Source organism: Triturus cristatus, chromosome 7, assembly GCF_964204655.1.
Source record: "Triturus cristatus chromosome 7, aTriCri1.1, whole genome shotgun sequence".
Classification (NCBI taxonomy): Eukaryota; Metazoa; Chordata; class Amphibia; order Caudata; family Salamandridae; genus Triturus; species Triturus cristatus.
Genome location: NC_140590.1, coordinates 1721340558 through 1721364928, shown reverse-complemented (window position 1 = coordinate 1721364928; position 24371 = coordinate 1721340558). Strand labels below are relative to the sequence as shown.

The 24371-nt window shown below is 46.4% G+C and overlaps 1 protein-coding gene across 4 annotated transcripts in view; it reads left to right on the top strand.

The window, feature by feature from the left end:
* The first annotated feature begins 15561 nt into the window (after positions 1–15561).
* Positions 15562–24371, top strand: part of LOC146812892 (alpha-2-macroglobulin-like protein 1) — a 262454-nt gene continuing 253644 nt past the window's right edge. For 3 of the 4 annotated variants that reach the window (XR_014966933.1, XM_085619961.1, XM_085619960.1), the window contains exons 1-3: positions 15578–15818; positions 21448–21628; positions 22732–22897. Coding sequence is in view for 2 of the 4 variants with exons in the window: in XM_085619961.1 (XP_085476087.1) it covers positions 15751–15818; positions 21448–21628; positions 22732–22897 (415 nt within the window). In the remaining 2 variants the exon portion in view is untranslated. Of the gene's footprint in view, positions 15819–21447; positions 21629–22731; positions 22898–24371 lie in introns of all 4 variants that reach the window. The other variant, XR_014966934.1, reaches the window with a different exon arrangement.

The following is a 24371-nucleotide window of genomic DNA, read 5'->3' as shown; positions in this document are numbered from 1 at the left end:
ATGTTTAAGTAGAATATAATTGGAAAATGTATGTTTTAGGAAAATATTGTATTTATGTTGTTTAAAGTATTGGTTTTATTAGTATTAGAATTGTCGATATATTTTAAAAAACGATATTATTGATGTCTATATTTTGGTTATCGATATTTGTTACAAGTGTTATATTTATTTATTTATGTCGATATTTAGTATTGCGATATTGATGTGTGCGATTTTTGTGTGATCGATATAATTGTATTACGATATTGTAGTGTCGATATTACTGTCGTTTTTTAATTAAGTATACAATGTCGATAATTTTGATGTCGATATTTTTGTTGCGATATTTGTGTAGTTCGATAATGTGTCTTTCGATAATATGTCAGAGATCCATTTTGCATTTAATGTTTGTGCCAGAAATCTGGTTGGTATTCTGTGAGGCAGAGCCCCTGTCTGCACACTGGAAACGGTGTTGCACTGTAAAATCGGGGAATGGTGAGGCCCTCTGTATCCCACCCGCCGCCAAGTCCGGAGCTGCACACCGCCGAGGCACAGGCGAAGTGCTGTGTAGCGCGCGTCCCCTCTTTGGTCCCTGGGAACAATACTATTGCAGGCTTGCACTCAACGGGGGCCCACCAGTCTAGGCGTCCAGGAAGTGGACGTTGAACATGATTATCGCCCTGCTGACCATGCTCCGCAGCTCACGTGCCCAAGATCAAACGTAACACAATCACTCCATTTGGCTATCCTTCACAAGTGGTCCAACGGAGTAGGATGTGATAATCTATGCGAGGGGGGGCTCCACCGGCCCACCCGCTCAGGTCCGGTGCAGGGAGATCACCAGTTTCAATCCCGCAGGTCACTGAACGCGATCCGCTGCTGCCAGACACCGCCCGGCACCTCGGTTCTCACCGGGGGCAGGGAAGGCAGCGCAATGCAGTATCTCTTTCCCCACATGGGCCCAGGACACGGCAGGATGATGTCGTAGCAGTGGCAATGATCGCAGTAGCGGCAATGGGCGCCGCCCGGCACAGGCATAGGATGGGGGCCATCCTCTGCTATTGTCCCCAGCCTCGCCAGGTATTAGTGATCTGTGTGGGGGGTATCGGTCCGCCCCGTCTGCTCAAGTCCATGACCAAGGGCCTTCGATCTCACTCCCTCAGCTGCTCACCAATCCCGCAGCCACCCAACACCGCCCGGCGCCTAAATACTTACCGGACGGGTACGGCAACATGGTACAGGATCTCCGGGGTGAGATGCAAGCTCCCCCTGGCTGCATACGATGGTGTCTCGGCCTCACAGTCCAGGATGTTACAACGTCCGGTTGCGTGCTATTTGAGCACCGCCCAGGAGCGCCAGAGTCCTCCATGTACGTCGGCCTCAATAGCTCGCAGTTGCTTTTCTCTGCCGGCGCGAGTCGTGGCTCCCGTGTCCGGACACCAAACAACCTCGTTTGGTGTCCCGCTACTCTGCAGGTATATGTGTCGCTGAAACTACAGGATGTAAGCCGGATATCACAGGCTTTTGGTGCTGCCCCGGTGGAGCTCTCGCTCCAAGCTGTCATCTTGGCAGACGCCAGGCCATGTCATTATGTAATTTGCCACGCTATTATTTAAGTACTAATTTTTTCCATGTTGTGTCCCAAGACATAGTTTGGACATGAATGTTTTGACTCGCCAGGGAGCACAGCTGCACAATACTGTGATTGCAGAGTGTTGGAGTTGTCTCAAGTCATCTTAGAGTATATCAGGTGTATGATGGCATCTCCATTAGCATCTACATTAGTGACTGAAGAAGGAGTGCGTTGGTCAATGAGTGGCAGGAACTGGTGAGGGTGCAGGAGACTATTCAACTTGTAACTGGACAGCGTTCTTTTCAATCACTGATATGTACGGTTTGTATGTGCGAGTGAGAGGTGCTCTGTTACTTGGTTTTCTGTGAGATTTGAGTGTGCTGTCTAGAGCTGGTAGTCGATCTAATAAAGTAAGGTAGAGAATTTCGATCCAGATGTTCTGAAGGAATATGGGAGTTGAATTCCGTCAAACACCTGGGAGGATCTCAGGAACTGTGTAATTCAGGCCCCCTATCCCTCCTTCTTCCAAGCTTCTGTTGATGCTCTTGCTTTCTATTTTATTTTCCTAGTGTCAGGCTGGAAGATCAGTTCTTTCTACTGGCCAAGGCTTCAGAGTTCCTTTGTCTATGAACCGTAGTAAGAAGATTAATATAATCCCTGAGATTCACTGGTGGGAGGGGCTTCCCTGATAACCAGCCAGGCCAGGATTTGGCCTGCGAGAACCTCCCTGGGCAGACTGTCAAGTGAGAAGCCACATAGTAAAGAGGAGAAAGAGGGCAACAACACTCAAAGAAGAGAATAAGATTGGTGGAGTGGTGCACTGCTCGTTATTATGACAGTGGTGGTCAAATAGTCAATGAGTCTTGATGTACAGTAAATCTTTTTTATTTTCCAAGAAATGGTTTGCCAGCCAACGCGTTTCGTTCATTAAATGAACTTCTTCAGGGCTGTAAGTTATAATGAGACATATAAGGGTGTGCACAGAATAACCATATGCACGTGTGTGTTATATACGTTTTGTGACACAAAGGTGAGTACGGAAAAGGAACAGTGATATGGGGAAGGAAGAAAATGTGTTGGATGGGGGAAGGGGGGGGTCTGGTGAAAGAGTGACAATTATATGCTGAATGAACAGTGAATAAAGGAAAGGGGAAGAAGTTGTGAACAGGGCTGGAGCCAGGGTGAAGGCGAAACGGGTGCGCTATTGCAGATTCCTGGTTCCAGGGCAATGGTGCAGATACACTGAAGACATGAATAAGTCGCGAAATCACTAAAAACACTTTGACTGTAAGAATGTATACATGATAGCATAATATCAGTGGAGCTCCCAAATCAGAAGGCGCAAATTACTTCAATGTTATTGCAGTGCCTACATGGCATGAAATAAAAAAAATAAAAAAAACGGAAAACAGTGATTGGAGCCGGGTTGTTGGGGAACAGTGCTGCGCTGTTACCGATTCCCGGTTCCAGAGTAATAGTGCAAGTGCAATGAAGGCATAAATATACCTGAAAAATCACTGAAAACACCATAGCTAAAAAGTGCATACATTCTAACTTCAAATTGATGAAAACCCAAGTCACAAGATACAAATGTGTAGTCTACATAGCACAAGTAGGTTCAATTGTTAATTTTGTTAGATGGTGTTGTATCTGGATAGGTCAATGCCCCCAGTCCCGCCATGATATACATCTCAAAACTAAAAATAAAACTAAAATATTTGCGCCAGAATGTAACAAGTGTTAAAAAAGAGACGATTTCTAAATCCTAGACGCTGACCCTCCCACAGCTACTGCACACATATAGTTGGAAACATGATGCCTGTACGTACCTTGAGTAAGCATTCATGTAGGTTCGGAGCTGTACGGTGGCCAATGTTCAGCGCGGGGGCCGCCTTGATAAGGGCCTGTGAGCGCAAAGTCTATGAAAAAAGAGTGCAATGAGGGCCAAGAAAGTGTAATGGGTGGGGAATGAGTGGTGGGGCGGCGGAACGAGAGACAAGTATGGGAAATAAAAAGGAGGTGGTAGGGTGTGCACGGGCAGGGACTAGAAAGGTGGGGCATGAGCAAAAAGTAGCCATGCTGGACAAGGGCTAGCACAATGGAGCATGGGCACAATGGGGCCAACATGAGCGAAGGTAAACAGGCGGCGCGTAAGCAACAGGGAGGCTCAAAAGATATGGCCGAAGCCAAGCGGTAATGGTGTCCTCTGAACGTGTCAGAGAGGACGGCCAAGTGGGGATAAGAGCAGGTATGGGAGCTCCGGTGAGGTCTGGAAAAGTTTGGGAGCATGAGGAGGAGCGAGAGGGAATCCGCGATGGAGGGGACGTGAAAGGTGGAGGCTGGAGGGACTGTGGGCCAGAGACGAGCGGAGGTGACAGAGAGAAATTGTATGAAAAAATATATAATAGAGAGCACGGGCTCGAAGTCGGAGGTACAGAAATCCTGGAAGCGGGATAACGGCGGTGGCGGGGAAGGTGCCTGGGCCAGGGTCGGAGGAGAGAGCGCTGAAATCGTAGGACAAGGTTTCTGGCTGCGGGACATCAAAGGAGAAAAGAAAAGAAAAGGCGGGGAAGGAAAAAACCCGGGTCAGGGTCTGGCCATAAGCGTGAAAGAGGAGTGAACGGGTGCGCCAGGCCGAGATGGCCTGCGGAGGGGACGTACCTGTCAGGCGGGCTGCGAGTAGAGCTGTCTGCTTTAATGCACAAATGGTGATTCCTCTGTGTAGGTATGGCGATATAAGTAGCTTTGCTGAAAGTTGAAAAAGCGAAAACGTGCCGATGTGCACGTCGCTGGGTGGGCGGGTTGGAGAACCACTAGGCGGTGTAGTTGCGATGCGAGTTTGGAATGGATCCGATGCTCTGGGTGTGTGACGGCCCAGGGGGGCAGAGTCAGCACAGGTGCAAAATGTGCGAGTGGATGAACGGCATCGCAGAGGAGACAAAAGGGGAAAACGGGGCAAGGATTTAGTGGTACAACAAGGGGGTAGTGGCAGGGACAGCACTGGTCAAGCGGGACACATATCAGAAGTTATGCTGGGGGAACAGCGCTGAATGTAGATCGAAGTGATCAGTGCAGGCGGGCAATGGATAGAGGTGGAAGTAGAGTGAAAAAGAGTGAAAAAGGGGGGGACTGCAATGAAAGTGGAATAAAAGTACCCAATAAATCTGAATGTATGAATGAATGAATATGGGGATGAAAATGAACAACCCTGACAGGGAGTCCAACTGTAACAAGGCGGAGTGAGTCATGCTGAAAGTTAAAAAAAATAGACATAGGTCGTTTGAGGGACAGGGATCCAGTGTGAAGGAGCAAAAGGTTGAGGGGAGCTATGAAACAGTATGGGTAGGTTAGAGAAAATATTGAAACTCATGGTCAGAATTGTGTCCCCTCTTCACCGCATCAACTCTGCATATCCACTTACATTCTGCTCTCCTAAGTGACAGATCTCTGTTGCCTCCCCTGTTGCTTGGTGGGATGTGGTCTATCCCTAGGAAGACAAATTTGATTGGTCCTATATGTGTGGTGCGGTAATGCTCTGTCATAGGGTACCTATCATCATTATTGTTAAGTGCTCTGCGGTGATCTTGGATTCTGGTCTTGAGGTTGCGAGCTGTACTTCCTACATAGATGATACCACATGGGCATTCCCGAATATATATAACATTGTGTATTGCAGGTGATGTGATGCCTGATTTTGTTTGTGTGACCTGAGTTGTAAGTGAAGTTTTTACTTTTATTGTGTCCCAGGCAGCAGACATTGCAATTGGTACATGTGAAGAATCCCTCTGGTGGAGGTGGTAGCCAAGTATTGGTATTGGCTTTCCTTGTGGTGATGTAGCTTGGGCAAAGGGAACTTCTCAAGGTACGCCCTCTTCTGAAGATCAAGGATGGATGGTTGCTAATGAGAGGGCGTAGTGTAGGAATTTCAACCAGAAGGTGCCAATGTTTCCTGAATGCCTTGAATATTTTGTCACTGTGAGTTGTGTAGTTAGTGAAAAATTATACCCTTTCTTTCATCGGTTTGATACCACGAGCAGTAGTCTTATGTGGGTGGTTGGTCGTGAGTGTCTCTGCCCTGGATAGTGCAAGTGCTCTCTGTTCTGCCTTGTCTACGGTTTTTTGATCATAACCCCTGGATGTGAAACGTGCCTTGATGTTAGCAATGTTCCTCCTGAAGATCCCTTCCTCACTGCATGTACGGCGGGCCCGTACCATATCCCCATAGGGGATGTTGGCATTTGCTGATTTGGCATGGGCACTGTCTGCGTGTAATATGCTATTGCAGGAGGTGGGTTTGCGGTACAGTGAGCTGTGTACTACTCCTTCTTTAATGAAGAAGTGGATGTCTAGGAACTCGATGTATGTGGTGTGGTTTTGCATGGTGAGTTGGACATTGAAGGGGTTGTCGTTCAGGTAGTGTAGGTAGTCATGCAAAAGTGTCTCAGACCCTGACCAAATGCAGATGATGTCGTCTATGTACCTCCCCCAGTACAAGATGTATTGGGTCCAGGGGGAGGCACGTCTTGCCCATGCGTGCTCTTTCTCGTACCAGCCCATGAAGAGCTCGGCGTACGAGGGCGCAAATCTAGAACCCATGGCGGTCCCTTGCAGTTGGTGGTACCACCTCTCATTATGTTTGAAAAATTGTTGGTGAGGATTAACTCAATCATGTCCATGATCATGTTGTTATAGGAAAAGTGTTCTGCCCCTTCAGTGTCTAGGTAATGACGAGTGGCGAGCATGCCAGGCTGCTTGTCTATCCATGTGTATAGTCCAACCACATCTAGCGTGACAAAACTGAGTTCCTCTGACCAATTAAAACCCTCCAATTTGACCAGGATGTCCTTGCTGTCTTTTAGATATGAAGGTAGGTTGATGACGTGTTTCTGGAGTTTAAGGTCCACAAACTGAGACAATCTCTCTGTGGGGGAGCCCACCTCTGAAATGATGGCTCGCCCAGGTGGGAAGGGACCCCCTTTGTGTACCTTGGGCAGAATATAGATGCATGGGAAGCGTTCATTATTGACATGCAAATATCTGTATTCCTGATCTGTCAGTAAGCACTCCTCTTTCCATAAGAAAGTCTGGTGTTGCTGGTGGTTTGAAATGTGTCGGTGGGGTTGTGAGAGATGGGTTCATAGCAATGGGGGTCATTCAGCTGTCTAGAGATTTCCCCCATATAGTCTTGTATGTTCATGACAACCACGTTACCCCCTTTGTCTGCCTCTCTGATGACGATATTGGTGTCATCTTGTAGTCTCCGCAGTGCCTCTCTCTCTTCTCGTGGCAGATTTGGGGATGGATGTGGTGCATATTTGTCAGGGGTTTCTAACTTCCTGAGTTCCTGTGTGATTAAGTCACCGAAAATTTCAATATTGGCATGGAATCCCCCGGGGGGGATGAACTTGGATTTACACCTGAGGCCTGTATCCCTGTTGTAATCCTCTTGGATGTTTAAGTCATCCAGAATGTTCCGTATGTTGGGTGTTTCTTCTGATTCGATGGCCAGAAGTGTTTGTACCCCCCATATGTCTCCAATCATGCGGTCAGATGGTGTAGTGGGTACATTATTAACAACAGGTCTGATTTGTTGCTGTGCAAAGAATTCTTTTAATTTAAGTGTTCTAATAAACTTATACAAATCAATGTGCACATCAACAAGGTCACCCTGTTGGGTGGGACAGAAACCTAAGCCCATTTTTAAAACATTACATTCTTGTTTGTCAAGCGCTCTGTTGGAGAGGTTGATGATCTGTAACTCCGAGTTGGGTAGGTTCAGGGGTGCAGGCCCAATGGTTCACCCCGTGGTGGGATCCTCAGGTTGTTCAATGGTGTGAGTGATTACTTGGTCTTTTTGGAGCGGAGGGACATTGTGTGATTGCCTGTTCTTCCTCCCTGTCCTCCCACCTCTTCTGGTTTTCTTGTGTTCCTTTTGGACTGTTTCTCGCCTATGCGTAATCTTTCCAATTCCCTTTGGAAGTTGGATGTGCCCTCCTCCAAAGGGATGGATTGTTGTCCTGTACTGGATGTGGTGCTATCATTAGATGTCAATGAGCTACTACTGACAGATTTAATTTCTAGGCTTTCTTCCCTGGTTCTTTTCCTGTCATCGCTGTTTGCAGGGTTGTCATATTTTTTGGCAAACATGTAAATTCTGCCATCCCTGTAGTCATGGTCGTCGCTCCTGATTTTTCCCATTTTTTTATCCCTGAGATACTGTTGGTGTTCATCAATGACTTTATAAAGTATAGCATAGTTTTTTTCAACTAAGTCGAGACAGTTCATGGAAGCTATTTGTTTCTCAATCTCCTCGATTTCTGTCTGTAATTTCTGGCCTTTCTCGTTAGCATGTTTCACGAGGATTTTCATCATAGTGAAGGATGATTCTTTGAGGTTGTGTTCCCATTCTTTCAACAGGCCTCCACTGAGGTCCTCGAACGTTGGAAAAATGAGGACTCTGAGGCCTCTGGGGATTTTATCGTTGTCCATGTACTGCTGGAGGGTCCTTCCGTCCCACCAGCGGGCCAGTTCTTGTTTTTTGATTTTTTCCAGACGTAAGAAGCATGATTTAAATCCAGTGTTGGGTTGTTCTGTAGGTTGTGCCGACGTCACTGCACTGAACCCCTTCCCAAAGAGGTCTTGCGCTATTTCTTCTCGTCGGTCGATCAATTTGGAAATATTCTTTGCAGGATAGTCAGGTGTGCTGGTCGGTCCAACAAATGCATAATTATGGTTCCAGACAACGGCGGACACAGTGACCGCACTACCCTATGTTGTTTCCTTGTTGTTAACTAGTGGTCAAATGTAGGGTGAGCGTGCAAAAAACCCAACTCCAGCACTCGCCGTCATTGAGTGCCTACTGCTGTGAGAGAATAAGATTGGTGGAGTGGTGCACTGCTCGTTATTATGACAGTGGTGGTCAAATAGTCAACGAGTCTTGATGTACAGTAAATCTTTTTTATTTTCCAAGAAATGGTTTGCCAGCCAACGCGTTTCGTTCATTAAATGAACTTCTTCAGGGCTGTAAGGTATAATGAGACATATAAGGGTGTGCACAGAATAACCATATGCACATGTGTGTTATATACGTTTTGTGACACAGAGGTGAGTACGGAAAAGGAACAGTGATATGGGGAAGGAAGAAAATGTGTTGGATGGGGGAAGGGGGGGGGGGTCTGGTGAAAGAGTGACAATTATATGCCGAATGAACAGTGAATAAAGGAAAGGGGAAGAAGTTGTGAACAGGGCTGGAGCCAGGGTGAAGGCGAAACGGGTGCGCTATTGCAGATTCCTGGTTCCAGGGCAATGGTGCAGATACACTGAAGACATGAATAAGTCGCGAAATCACTAAAAACACTTTGACTGTAAGAATGTATACATGATAGCATAATATCAGTGGAGCTCCCAAATCAGAAGGCGCAAATTACTCCAATGTTATTGCAGTGTCTACATGGCATGAAATTAAAAAAACATTAAAAAAAACGGAAAACAGTGATTGGAGCCGGGGTGTTGGGGAACAGTGGTGCGCTGTTACCGATTCCCGGTTCCAGAGTAATAGTGCAAGTGCAATGAAGGCATAAATACACCTGAAAAATCACTGAAATCACCATAGCTAAAAAGTGCATACATTCTAACTTCAAATTGATGAACACCCAAGTCACAAGATACAAAATATTTAAAAAACACAGATGTGTAGTCTACATAGCACAAGTAGGTTCAATTGTTAATTCTTATAGATGGTGTTGTATCTGGATAGGTCAATGCCCAGAGTCCCGCCATGGCATAAATCTCAAAACTAAAACTAAAAATAAAATGTTTGCGCCAGAATGTAACAAGTGTTAAAAAAGTGACGATTTCTAAATCCTAGACGCTGACCCTCCCACAGCTACTGCACACATAGTTGGAAATATGATGCCTGTACGTACCATGAGTAAGCATTCATGTAGGTTCGGAGCTGTACGGTGGCCAATGTTCAGCGCGGGGGCTGCCTTGATAAGGGCCTGTGAGCGCAAAGTCAATGAAAAAAGAGTGCAATGAGGGCCAAGAAAGTGTAATGGGTGGGGAATGAGTGGTGAGGCGGCGTAACGAGAGACAAGTATGGGAAATAAAAAGGAGGCGGGAGGGTGTGCACGGGCAGGGACTAGAAAGGTGGGGCATGAGCAAAAAGTAGCCATGCTGGACAAGGGCTAGCACAATGGAGCATGGGCACAATGGGGCCAACATGAGCAAAGGTAAACAGGCGGCGTGTAAGCAACAGGGAGGCTCAAAAGATATGGCCGAAGCCAAGCGGTAATGGTGTCCTCTGAAAGTGTCAGAGAGGACGGCCAAGTGGGGATAAGAGCGGGTATGAGAGCTCCGGTGAGGTTTGGAAAAGCTTGGGAGCATGAGGAGGAGCGAGAGGGAATTCGCGGTGGAGGGGACGTGAAAGGTGGAGGCTGGAGGGACTGTGGGCCAGAGACGAGCGGCGGTGACAGAGAGAAATTGTATGAAAAAATATATAATTGGGAGCACGGGCTCGAAGTCGGAGGTACAGAAATCCTGTAAGCGGGATAACGGCGGTGGCGGGGAAGGTGCCTGGGCCAGGGTCGGAGGAGAGAGCGCTGAAATCGCAGGACAAGGTTCCTGGCTGCGGGGCATCAAAGGAGAAAAGAAAAGAAAAGAAAAGGCGGGGAAGAAGAAGAGCCAGCAAGGCCCAGCAGCATCAGTGACCAAGAATCCACAGTATCCAGGAGGTCTACATAAATCCTAGTAACATAAGAGGGTCCAGTGCCTCTCCTCAGGCACCACCATTGGATGTGTGAACACTTAAGGAGGCAGGATAGTGCCGCCACATTGCCATTCTATGCCTTGAAATGTTATTTCCACAGAAATCATTCTCACTTGTAAGATTGTACTATGTATGCCATCCATATTGGTACGCCAAGCGGCAGTGTGGAAGAATGTGGTTAGGGTGAGGGGGCACACACTGTGGCAACATTGAAAGTAACTGAAAAGAGTTCATGTGCGAGCATCAGAACACCCCTTTCACAACAGACCAATGTGACATCTCCCTTCAGGTCCTCTTTAATCTCTTTAGATTCAATATCGTTGAAGGCCAGACTACACTGCACATTTTCTTGACCGGTGTGGGTCTGTCTGCATCAATATTACACTGCCTCTCTTCATTCCTGTTCCATCAGGATCAGCTCATTCGGATCTGACCAATGATCTGCCACCTGTAGAGTTTTCCAGAGATCCATCCTATTGCTGGTGGTGTTCCATGTGTGCATGGTCTCCGTGATATCAATTGTCTCATTTAATTTGACGGGGTAATAATAGCATCTTGGAGGCTAAAGCTGGGTAATGACTTTGGAGACATCGGGTTCATGGAGTCTTGTTCTGTGGCAACACAAAAGTGTTGATTCATAAAATTACTCTGATGACCCTCCTCTTGGTAAGAAGTGTCAAGTGGTGAACTTAGTGTCTGAATATCCCCCACTCTTCAATTCGGATCTCCCTTTTTTTCATAAAGATGAGGTTGGTATCAGCCAGTATGAAATCAAAAGTAAGCTGAAAGATGCTTACTCTCTCCATGTCCAGGCTTTTCCAAGCTGCCAAATGTCTGTGTACGCTTAAAGTGTGTTGCTGTTTAAGGGGAAAACCAGTGGGAGGAGGCCTGGGCATTGGTAGGTTCCTCATCTGCTCAAATTCACAGGCGTATCCTGGGACACCTAGGTAGTTAGAAACCTAGGTGCATGATGGTAGCATAGTCACTATCAAGGCTTAAGCCATTGAAACTGTTTGACAGGCTGAAGTGTGACTTGATGCCACCTGTAGAGGAGTCCATACCACTGAAGCATGAGCATCTTATGACGTCTAGCTGTGAGCAGATACAAGTGGTAAACAAAATCAATGACACCAGATATGCCCTGTAGATTCCCTTGTCATATGTTTGGTAGGGCTTTTGTTACATTAATAACAATGTATGCATCTGCTTAATAGTTTTACCAGATTGCAGCAAAAGGACTCAAATGATACCCTGTTGCAAAGAGAGATTGTTAGATTTGGGGGTCTCTAGTTAGCAGAGGTAGGTACCTTTGACAAATAGGGACCCTTGCGTCTAGTCAGGGTAAGGGGGTACAGTCCTAAAATAACCCCTGCTCACCCCCTTGGTAGCTTGGCAAGAGCAGACAGGCTTATCTCAGAGGCAGTGTGTAAAGCATTTATGAACACATACAGTAACCAAGTGACAACACTACAGATGGACACCACACAAGTTTTATATAAAAAATAAGTATTCTTTATATAGACTTATCACGACCACAAAACGACAAAAATCCACAATACTGTACTTAAAATGGTAGAATTAGCTTAGTTCTCTTTAGATGTTAAAAAGCGGCACTTTGAGTCAATGTACCTTAAGATGCGTAACGCAATACAACGGAAGTGTTGCAGGGAAGGTCATGCTTTGGTTCCTTACACGCAAGAACGGTGATGCGTCGGGTCCCTACTGCTGCGTAGGGGATGCGTTGGTTCTTCTCTGCCAGGGGAGGTGATGCGTCGGTTTATTACTGCGCTTCCGTGGCGATGCGGCACGCAATGCCGTGATGCGATGCAGATCCGGTGCAAAGAAACAAAGATGGCGTCTTTTCTTGTTGCGACACGATGCTTATCATGACAGGCCCTGCGACACGCATCTCGGTGATGCGGCGGCGTCTGCTGCGATGTCGATCCTCTTCTCCGATCGTGCGGGATGCTCTGGCAACGATGCGAGCCGCGACAGGCCCTGCAACACGCTTCCCGATGGTGCGGCGGCGTCTGATGCAACGTCGATCCTCTTTTCCGGCAATGCGAGTTGCTTCGACAACGATGCGAACCACGACAGGCCCTGCGACACGCTTCCCGGGGATGCGGCGGCATCTGCTGCGACGTCGATCCTCTTCTCCGGCAATGCGAGGGGTTTCGGGGACCCTGCGATGACTCAACGGTTCTTCTGGGCCAAGGCAGGGCCTGCGACACGCTTCCCGGGGATGCGGCGGCATCTGATGCAACGTCAATCCTCTTCTCCAGCGATGCGAAGCGCTTTCTCGTTGTGAAGCGACAGCGGCAGTGTGGCGACACCCTTCTTGCTCATGAGTCACGCTTCCAGCTCCTTGCGACACGCAGTCCCTCTGAAAGCCTTGCAAAACTGCAGGCACTTCCAAAGAACTCTTGGGGAGCTGGTGGGTGAAGTTTGTTGTCCCTGAGACTTTTGCAGGAGGCAAGCTCTTTTCTCAAGCCCTTGGAGATCCTTCACAAGTTGAATAAAGTACACAAAGTTCCTTTCTCCTCTCTTTGGCAGTCAGACAACCACTGCAGGCAATCCCTCAAGCTTAGGGATAGTCTCTCCTCAGTCTCTCTGGTTCCTCTCCTCAGCAAAGGTTTCTTCTTGTTTCCCAAAGTGTCCTAAAGTTCTTGGGTTTGGGTCCCAATATTTATACCCGGTTTCTCTTTGTTCTCTGAAGGCAGAGAGGCCTTTGCCTAGTCCAAACCAGTTCTGGTCAGTCCTGAAGCGCTTTGTTGACAAGACTCCTTCTTTCCTTTCAGATTGCAGGGCAGAGACATCAGATGCACCACAGGAGGTGGAGCCAGCATTGTGGAGGGAAGGCACAGCCCTATTCAGTGCCAAGGTGCAACTCCTCCCACCCATCTAGATGCAGATCTCTCTATTCAGCCCTGTGCTGGCTCACCCTGTCTCCTGGAATTCCCCAGCCCCTGTCACTCAATCTCCAGACAAGGAATACACAACCTAGCAGAGGCAGGGTTGGATGGTTAGACAAGAAAATACCTACTTTCTAAAAGTGGTATTTTCAAACACAGAATGTTAAAACTAGGCCTGGGCTAAAATTTCGTTCCGTTCGCGGAAATTGCGATAATTTGACATTTACGCGTTCCGCGGAAAGCGCGAAAATGTCCAAATTTCCGCATTCTGCAGCTTGGCGATAATTTGTTTCTGCTCGCGCTGTAAAATAATACATTCTCGCGCGCGCGCGATCGCCTTACCTGAATCCCTGCGTTCGCTGACAAGTTTTCTTGATCCGGTCACGTTCTCCATGAGATGTTGTATTGTTTGAAGCCATTTGCGCTGTCTCGCGACAGTTCACGCCCGCAGTGACGTCATGCGTCGCGCGATCACGTCTTTCTTCTCGCGATCATGCACCGCGAGACAACTGAAAACAAGATGGCCGCACCCGCGAGCAACCACATGGGTAAGTTGGCGAGCCGCAACCATGCAGAAAATCTCGCGAACATGCGGGAAAAAAACGTATGCATCTTCGCGATATTTCCGCTTATTTGCGATAATTTTGAACATTTTTGCGATAATTTGCGAAAGTGGATTTCGCAAATTCCGCCCACCCCTGGTTAAAACCAACTTCACTAAAAGATGAATTTTATCATTCTGAGTTCAGGCATACTAAACTCGAATTTCTACCATGTTCCCTGAGTCAGTTTAGGATTATAAAATGTAATAATCAAACTGCCCATTCTGGCCTATGGGGAACAGGTAGCCTTGCAATAGTGAAACACGAAAATGGCTGTAATTCACTATTAGGACATGCCACACACACCAGGGCATGTCCTACCTTATACTTACAATGCACCCTACCCTTGTGCCTACCATAGGGGTGTCTGATATGAAGAAAAGGGAAGGTTTAGGGACTGGCAAGTGGGTGCACTTACCCGGTCAGCATGGCAGTACCAGACTGCTCACAGGCTCTGCAATGGCAAGCCTTAGACACACTTTAACAGGCTGCTTCTGTGGGTGGCACAACCAGTGCTGCAAGCCCACTAGCAGCATTTGGATTACCAGCCCTGGGCACACCAGGTACACTGTGCTAGGGTCTGACAGGTAAACCAAACCAGCTAATCATGGAATCACTAATCCATACATCAATATCCAACAGGGAGCACTTGCACTGTGGCACTGGATAGCAGTGGCACAGTGCCCAAAGCATCTAACACCAGCAAAAACACACGAGGGAACAGTAAAGAATGGAAGGGAGACCCACGCCAAGTGCAAGGTCTAACAGAGATGGAGCACCCAAATAACACATAATTTTTTCTTTGAGTCCACAATATTATTTGACCTGGAGCTGTATGCATAATACTTTGATGGAAGAGGAAATGACATCAATTGGAACCTTGTAGCTGACAGTGTCAAAGCCACCCAAGAGGTCAGCAGTGAAGATTAGTATTCTGACCCTGCTCTAGGATCTCTTCTATGTGTACTGGGGCACTCAGGATGGAATGAGAGTTCTAGCACGTCAGCAGTTGTGAAAGCAAAAATCAATCTATTATTCTGCAAGACAGACGGGTTGGTGATGGACCAATAGTTTAATTAGATAGTCAATCCTGAGAAGACCCTGAGAGCCATTGTTCAAACTTCTCAAACTCTGATCTATCAGAATTTTCTCACAGGCACTCTTGCAGCAATGGCCAAAGCTGGGAAGGCCTCAGAATGCTCCCTTTGTAAACTCAATATCAGATATGATGCATTCAAGTGTAATACTCTGCTGGGTTCCAAGGGTGGATAACAGGATGTAACATCTCAGATCCCAGATGAATCAATTTAGATGTAGATCGCAACCATGTGAGGCGCACACTTGCCTGAGGGCCTAGCTTCTTTTGACAATGCTGTGAATCAAAGGGAAAGAAAAGGAATGACAAATACTGAACCTATGCCCAATATGATGACATTAAAGCCTAGCCGATGAGCAATTTTGTCTTAATGGTAATGCTCTCTCTTTGCCAAGAAAAATAGCACAACTCTTTCTCATTAAAGGAGATGGATTAGTGTAGGCCATGACGCAAAACATTTACTTTAGAATAAATTAAGCTTAGTCAACATTTCAGAATCCTAAATTAATGTCAACTCTGCCAGATGCCAAAATGGAGGAGAAAATTACATTTGGCAAGAGGAAAAAGCAGTCTGAGAGGAGGGAGGGGCCAGAGATCTTGCAATGGTTCAGAGACAACCATAAAATCCCAGCAGTGGAGAGAACTGGTGAAGTACAGACGGAGGCTGAGAAGGTTGTGATCAAAGAGCTCAGGAGGCAGAGACAGGAGGACAGCAACTGGCATGATTCTGTCTCTGCCATCTTGAAAGACCTCGAGAGGAACCAGGGGTGAATGCCCTTCTAGACTTAGGAAACCTGCAAAGAAGGGCCAATTATTGGAAGATGTGGGTCAGTCTGCTTATTGGCTGCCTGCTCCTGCACGTCACTCATGGGGAGACCGCTGCATCTCCGTAAGATCATCGTCTAAGAATCTCCATCCATGTCTTTGTTATTATTCATTATCTGTTCACCCAACTTCCAGAAACTAGCAGGATTCTATCTACTTTTTTATCTTCTGTCTCTCTTACATCTCCCTCTTTGTATATTGCTTACTCTTCCCCCCTCTTTATTGCCTCTTTTCTTTTTCTCTTGCTCATCTATCTTTTATCATAATTCTCTTCTCTTTGCCGCTCTCATTATTATTGCCTCCTATATCTAGTCATGGTTCTTACTTCTCTCGCTTGTGTCTTCCTCTATCCTTTTGTCCTGTTTCTCCCTCATCTCTTCCTGTCTCTTCACCACTGCCCTCCCTCAGTAATATTTTCCCCTGCATGCCTTTCTTTCTCATTCTCTTTAAATTTCTCTTCAGCAATATTTCTTATTTTCCTCTTCGTTCCCCTACAGTCCTTCCTTTCACATTACCTCCAAAATTCCATCTTTAAACCCTTTCTATCCTCTCCACTTTCATTCCTCACTGTTTCAGGCTCTCATCTGTCTTGTTCCTCTCTCCTACCACAAACCTCTCACTCTTCCTCAGATCACTCATTCCCATCAATTTCTTCACACTAAGTACCATTTCTTCTCTGCACTTTCCCCTTATCTTTCCTCCACTCTAAATCCCTTGCTGCAATCTGCATCTCCCTTTACCACAATCTCACATTATACATTTGTTTTTTCCCATTCCTGACTATTTTTGTGTATGTCTCTCTTCCACCACCCATCAGTGTTGGTCTCCTTCATCTTTTCCTTTCCTCTTTTTCTCCCCTCTTAGTTTACCTGCACTTTTCTGTGCCTTCAAACACTCCTGTAACCCCTTCCATGAGAACTATTGCATTTCCAGGACCCTACCTTACATTTGCCGCTATTAATCTCTGATAATCACTTTCTGTATTCATCCCACAGTTTAGTTGGGGAGCTTGAAATAGTGTTCAATCGGTCTCCTGCTTCGATTTGCAGCAATAAAGCGTACACAAAATTTGAATTCTACTGATAGCTTTGGGCAGAATTCCCATTTTTTGTGGGAGAAACTTTCCTCTTATAACTATTCATCTGTTCTTTTTTATTTTATTTGACAACCAAACATTTTTAAAAGTCATGAAATCTGTTGGCATGACCTGAACACTGGCATTGCTTTTTCTCTCTGTAGTTTTCCAAAATATTCAATGATAGCTTCTCTAAACAGATTTAGGAGCATTCCAAACTATCTGCACGCTTTCCACCTTTTTATCCATAGTCATATATATACTTATGAAGATGTGCCTCAAAAACTATTTATCTAAATCTGTTTCTGGATTCAAAATTTGCAGTGACTTACTTCTCATCACCTAATGATTCCTCCTGGGGTCAGGATCCAAAACTGAAATGTAGGTCTGAGCATGGGCTCGGTCAATGGGAACTGAAGCACAGTGGGTCTCAAGCACGGATGAGGTAACTTCAGTACTATTACAACAACTGTAAGGGAGGATGGGAGAGGTCCGTGCTCCTTTTCCATAGAACCTTTCTCAGTCTTCTGAGAGATATAATGCAGTTGGCATTTCTTCGAGGAATCATCTGATTTAATCAGGTAATTTTTCTGGAAATGACACTTTTGTTCAAAGAGCAGGTCTTTTTTAAAACCAAACAAAAATATACTGCAGACCTGAACATAATCAAGGTGGATGCTTACTCAATAACTGGAAGAGATATAGATCTTGAATAATCTAGTCAAAGACCATAGTACCAATGAAACCTACACCTTAAGAGTTCCATGGCTGTAGTTCTGATGTTCTGAGAATCCCACTTTCCTTGTTTGAGGATTTAAGAGGCTAGGGGCCAGATGTATGATGCATTTTTGCATGCACAAAACGGGTTTGCGACCCTTTTGCGTATGCAAAAACTCCAAAGGGTCCTTTAACAACCCTAAGTAGCGAATCGCAATTTTTTTTCCGACACGCTAATTAGGATTTGCGACTCGCTATTAGGAAGGGGCGTTTCAAGGGCGTCCCTTCCTAATAGCGACACTGAGCCCTATGTTTGACCATTTTGCGGCCGCAATTGCAGCCTACCTCAAGTAGGTGTTAAAGCATTTGCAAATGGGAAGGGGTCCCCAGGGGACCCCTTCCCCTTTGAGAATGCATGGGAAAATATTTTTTAAGGACAGACCGTGGTACCAGGGACCACTGTCTGCCCTTAACACCTTCAGTGCCCGCCCCTTTCCCCGCCCTGTGCCGAGCGTTACATTAGCGGGCGGGGTTTATGATGAGCTGGTCTCGTCATGGGCACAGCGCAACTACGGCCCATGACGAGACCAGCTCATCATGGGCACTGAAGAGGTTAAAAAACAAGCATTTGCAATTCATATAGGTCTCACATTTGTGGGTTAGAGCTATTGACATTGTAAATGGCAATGTTATTTACCTACACGTTTTATTTTTGGAGTGAATATATGTAGTGTGCAAAATCCCTTAGAAAGGTCCTGCACTTCGTAATAAATATATTGAAAAAGACGCAAAGTGTGGATTGTGTCAACAATTGCTTGGCACGTACCTCATGGGTGAAGTGTCGCCACACATGCACACAGTGGTACTTTACTAATGCGAAACTCATTGATAAAAGTAGTGCTTACAGACTAACCAATGCGATCGGGATCGGAGCATGTGAATCCGAATCCCGGCTTCTCTTTCATTTTCTAGACTATTTGACTCACTCTCCTGCGTCTTGGTTATCCCCCAAACACTGGGAGGCAATGAAGTTTGCCAAGGGGGCGGGGGCAAGGGGGGCTTTGGGGATACATGAAAATGTATTCATTGCCTAGTTGTCAAAGGTCGCCCTGAGCTATTAGTTAAAAGTGTGCAGTTTTCATTACAATTTTAAGAGTACTTTACTTGCATCTATGAGAAAATCGACTTTAACTAAACAAAATGCCAGAATGCTTGTCAGTTTTAACAGTGTTTTAGAAAGTACTGGTTGCTTAGTTTCATTGCATAATGTTTGTATTTACTCTTTTACACAGCATCCAAAGTAGGTTACCTAACCCCAAAGACCCATAGAAGGGAGTGTTTTACAGTTGAGCAAATGTGTCCAAATGTAATTTTGGTAGTGCCATGGAATGATCAGCCAATGAGGTATTTAACTACACGTTCAAAACGTACAGTATTGTGTCTGTTGTTTTTTTGTACACAACCACCTCTCTGAATGTGTTTATTAACACAGAGCTTCATCTACCAAACAGTGCTCACAGGGGGGCGACTAAAGCACAGAACCAAATGTATTCATTTATCCTGAGTGTGAAGGCACCCGGAAGGCTTAGGTGCCTGCTCGGAGAGGCTAGGGATCCCAGCACTTCCACAGACTCTGCCGTGCTCCTCTGCACAAGCAGGGCACAGCTCAGAATCTGCCGCTTCTGCTAAGAATAGGTGAGGGGGATGAGGTTGGGGCACATTGGAGTTGCCGGCAGGTTTTCAGGTTATTGAAAGTCACGATTCTGACGTGAGGCAATGGAGACTAACTTTGTCTGTTTGTCTGCACTAGTCTACTTCTCTACCATCTACCGGGCTCTCTGTCATGTATCCATTCATCTCTCTTTGTTAGAGGTGCGCGAGCCAATATATTAATTAACATATAGAGCCAGCCGAAGATGAGCCAAGCGTATACGAGCCAGTGGGCGAGCCATGAAAATGATCGGTATGTTAATCATACAGTAAACATGATGTAAATGTGCGATAATGTTTCTTCAGAATTAAAAAAGTGCATTTCTTTAGCGTGTCACCTCAGTACACAAGATTATAGCACTGAATTGAGAGGAAGTTATTAAAAGTGCTCGTTTTAAGCATGAGTTAAAACACTGCCGCTCCTTCCGCCCAACAACAATGCCATTTGTGAACTAAGAGGCATCAGTTGCCATGCATACCCCGAATGTTGCCTAGAGTCTTATTATATTTAGAGCAACATTAAAATCTAGTTCATTAAACATGAGAAGTTTTTGTACAGCACGCATCTTGAACTCGCATATTTCAAGGTGGCAATAATAAAGATGAAAACTGAAGTGCCGGCAGGCAAGAAAACACGAACGGGAGGGGGAGCGGGGCAGGTTGTGAAGTCACAGACTGAGGGAGGGGGCGGTGGGGTGGGAAACCAGGAAAGAAAATAGTGTCAGGAGTAAAGGGGCCAATAGCCGTGGAAGGATACAATTGATGAATGAGGAGGGACTAACAAGCCTCAAACCAATCAGAAGGCAGCATTTAAGACAAAAGCCAACGGGCAGAGAGTGGGCGGAGCTTCCACGAAGCTTCCACACTACAGGATATACTGCATGCCTCACAAAGCGATAGCAGCGCATTCGCGATGCAACGCTAGGCGAGACCTAATGAAACAAAAAGTTTTTTGTTTTTTTTAAATGCATCCCGTTTTCCCTTAAGAAAACGGGCTGAATTAAAAAAAAAAATACCTGCTTTATTTAAAAGCAGTTCCAGACATGGAGGTCTGCTGAGCCCAGAAGGCCATTATCCCTGGGAGGGCCAGCCATTCCCAATGGAGTCGCAAATTGCAAGTGGCTCATTAATATTCATGAGCCTCACATTTTGCGACTCCATTGGGAATCGCTAACAGAGTCTCTGACACTGTGGTACATTGGCTTTTGCAACTCGCAAATTGTGAGTCGCAGTTTTTTGCAATTTGCGAGTCTCAGAAGCCAATTGTCGTACATCTGGCCCCAGATGTACTAACATTCTGGTCACAAAAAGTGGATGCAAACTGCATACCAACATTTTGCAATCAGTATTTTATTTTGCGACCCAACCAATAGGTCGGTTGGTAAAATAAGAAACCACAAAGGGTCGCTGAATGATCTGCCTATTAAATATTCATGAGGAAGGTCGCAATTTATGACTAATTTGCTGCAATTTCAGGAAGGGTGACCTGCAGAGGACAGATGCATATAATCCCTGTCTTTGAATTTCAAAATGGAAACCTTTTCTTTTTTTTAAAGCAGTCCCACTTCCTTAAAGGAAACGGGGCTGATTTCACAAATGAAAGATTTCTATTTGGAAAAACTTCAGTATGAGTTGTCGGTGGTTCCCTGGACCACTGCCTACTCACCCAGAAGCTGATTCTCAAAGGGAAAGGAGTGCAAAAGTGCTGCCTTCCTTTTGTGAATCAGTTACCAATCTAGCTTGAGAGATGGTAATTGATCAGTTGTTTGCTATGGGAATTACCATAAGAAAAAACACTGGCAGATAGATTTCCAAACCACAGTTTGGAAGGGATGCCCAAAACATGCCCCTTTCAAATGTATTTAGTAGATGTGTAAAGGATTTTTTGAGGTCACAAACCCTGTATTTTACTGAATTGCAGGGTTTGTACATCTGGATCCAAGTCTCTTATTACCCAACTCACTGCTAATTCATTTGTCTGCCTCTTCTTTACTACACTCTAGCCCTCTGCTCATGGTACATGCACATGATGAGCTAGTAGGTTTCCTAAAATATCTGCATTTCTGCCCCTCTTGTTGAACCTAAATCAGTTGTTGATACCTAAATCAGTTCATTGTTAGAGATGGCTCAAAAGAACTAACTGGTAGAACTTCCTTGACGTTGTGGTCATCAAGGTGTTTTTCGTCTCCAGAAACTATGTAGTGGTGATTCCAGCTGTGCTGATGTATCCCTCCTCGGAGAAAGTATGCGTTTACGTCAGTGAGCCCAGCAAATGCACCATGGAGGTCAACATGACATTCAGTGGCAAGGATGATATACCGTTGATGAAGAGAACTTCCAGCCTGAATCCCTGGGACTGTGTCAGCTTCAAGGTAAAGAGGCTTATTAAAGATAGATTTAAAGGCTGATGGGCACAGGCTCTCTCTAGTCAGGGTTTGTGTGAAAGTCAAGTAAGGATTTTAGCAGGTATATAAGTTTGTTGGATCAGAAGAACATGTCAAATGTTCGCTGCAAATAAATATATTGTGAAGTGAAACATTGATTGCTGGTGAATGGGAGGGCAGGTCCTTCTTGAGGAAAGCAGACAGGTGAGTGAGAGGGCATTTCCTTCTTGAAGAGGGCAGACGGGTGAATGAGAGGGCAGGTCCTTTTTGGAGTGATCAGACAGGTGAGTGAGAGGGCAGGTCCTTCTTAGGGAGATAAGAAAGGTGAGTGGGAGGGCTGGTCCTCCTTGAGGAGGGCAGTTCCTTCTTGGGGAGATCAAACAGTTAGGTGAGGGAGAGGATAGGTCCTTTTAGTCATGCTTGTATTGGTGCAAGTCTCACATTATTCCTTGAGGGATTCATATTAGTCCCAGCCTTGTTCTACATGAAGGTATGTTAGTCCCACCTTCATGAGTTGGAGTTATTCCCTACCTAGATCAACAAAGACTGCCGCAGTTTCCATCCAGGCTTTACTTGGCTAGAAATTAGTTTGACTGTAGTCCTATATAAAGCGGCTGGTTAGTTTCATTGTTGGGTTGGATAAGACAGCAATAGTTCCACACTAGTGGATTGGATTGGAGTTAGCCCCACAATAGTTTTGCATAGACTCAAATTAGTTTCATTCTGGTTATGCATGTTTGCTGCTAACTCACCAGTAGTTCTGTATTTATTGTTATTGGTTCCATATTAAATGTGGATGGATTAGCATTAAGTCCACACTAGACCTGTGTCAATTGTAGTCAGTGATATGGTATAGTTGTATAGACTCAAGCTAATTTCATCCCAGGTCAGCTTAATTCAAAGTGAGATCCACTATGGTGTTTCTGGGCTCACTTTAAAACTTTACAGTCTTGTCTGTAGCGCACAATTTTTCGGTTTCACCAGCTGATATCGTGAAGAGAATACATGGGTTATTTCTACCATTAATTATTTCTCAGATTGAAAGTGAGATTGTCTTTGTTTTCATCCAGTCTACCCTTTCTCCTGTCCAGGTACCTCCACCTACCAACGGTACTGAGGAAGTGATGTCCATTTCAGTGTCATTGGATTGCGCCGGATTCAAGCAAATTTCAGGGAAAAAAGAGGTTCTACTCAGGATGTCCCGGAACGTCACCATGGTGCAGACGGATAAGCCCATGTACACGCAAGGGGACAAAGGTGAGTCAGGGGTCAGATCCTTCTCTGTGAGGCTAGACGGGTAAGGAACGGCCATATATTTCACTGTGAGGCCAGACAGGTGAGTGAGAGACCAGATTCTTCTGTGTGAGAGCAGAGAGGTCAGTCAGAGGCCAGATCATTCTCTTTGAGGCCAGACTACTGAGTGAGAGGCCAGATCCTTATCTGTGAGGCCAGACAGGTGAGAGAGAAGCCCGATCCTTCTCTGTGAGGCCAGACAGGTGAGTGAGATGGCAGGTCCTTCTCTGTGAGGCCACACAGGTGAGAGAGAGGCCCGGTCCTTCTCTGTGAGGCTAGACAGGTGGGTGAGGGGCCAGGCCCTTCTCTGTGAGGCCAGACAGGTGTATGAGAGGCCAGGTCCTTCTCTGTGAGGGCAGACAGGTGAGGGAGAGGGCAGGTCCTTCTCTGTGAGGCCAGACAGGCAAGTGAGAGGCCAGGCCCTTCTCTGTGAGGCCAGATGGGAGAGTCAGATCCTTCTCTGTGAGGGAAGACATGTGAGTGAGAGACCAGGCCCTTCTCTGTGAGGGCAGACAGGTGAGTGAGAGGCCAGGTCCTTCTCTGTGAGGGCAGACAGGTGAGAGAGAGGCCAGGTCCTTCTCTGTGAGGGTAGACACATGAGGGAAAGGGCAGGCCCTTCTCTGTGATGCCCGACAGGTGAGTGAGAGGCCAGATTCTACTCTGTCAGGCCAGACAGGTGCGTGAGATGCCACATGGTTCTCCGTGAGGCCACACAGTTGAGTGAGAGACCAGGCCCTTCTTTGTGAGTCCAGACGTGAGTGAGAGACCAGATCCTTCTCTGTGAGGGCAGACAGGTGAGTGAGAGGCCACGTCCTTCTCTGTGAGACCACAGAGGTGAGAGAGAGGCTGGGCCCTTCTCAGTGAGGGCAGACAGGTGAGTGAGAGGGCAGGTCCTTCTCTGTAAGGTCACACAGGTGAGTGAGACGACAGGTCCTTCTCTGTGAGGCCACACAGGTGAGAGAGAGGCCAGGTCCTTCTCTGTGAGGACAGACAGGTGAGTGAGAGGGCAGGTCCTACTCTGTGAGGGCAGACAGGTGAGTGAGAGGCCAGGCCCTTCCCTGTGAGGCCAGACAGGTGAGTGAGAGGTCAGGTCCTTCTATGTGAGGCCACACGGGTGAGTGAGAGAGCAGGTCTTTCTCTGTGAGGCCACACGGGTGAGTGGGAGAGCAGGTCCTTGTCTGTGAAGCCAGACATGTGAGAGAGAGGCCAGGTCCTTCTCTGTGAGGCCACACAGGTGAATGAGAGGGCAGGTCCTACTCTGTGAAGGCAGACAGGTGAGTGAGAGGCCATGCTCTTCTTTGTCAGGGCAGACAGGTGAGTGAGAGGCTACATCCTTCTCTGTGAGGCCACACAGGTGAGTGAGAGGCCAGGCCCTTCTCTGTGAGGCCAGAGAGGCGAGTGAGAGGCCATGTCCTTCTCTGTGAGGCCAGACAGGTGA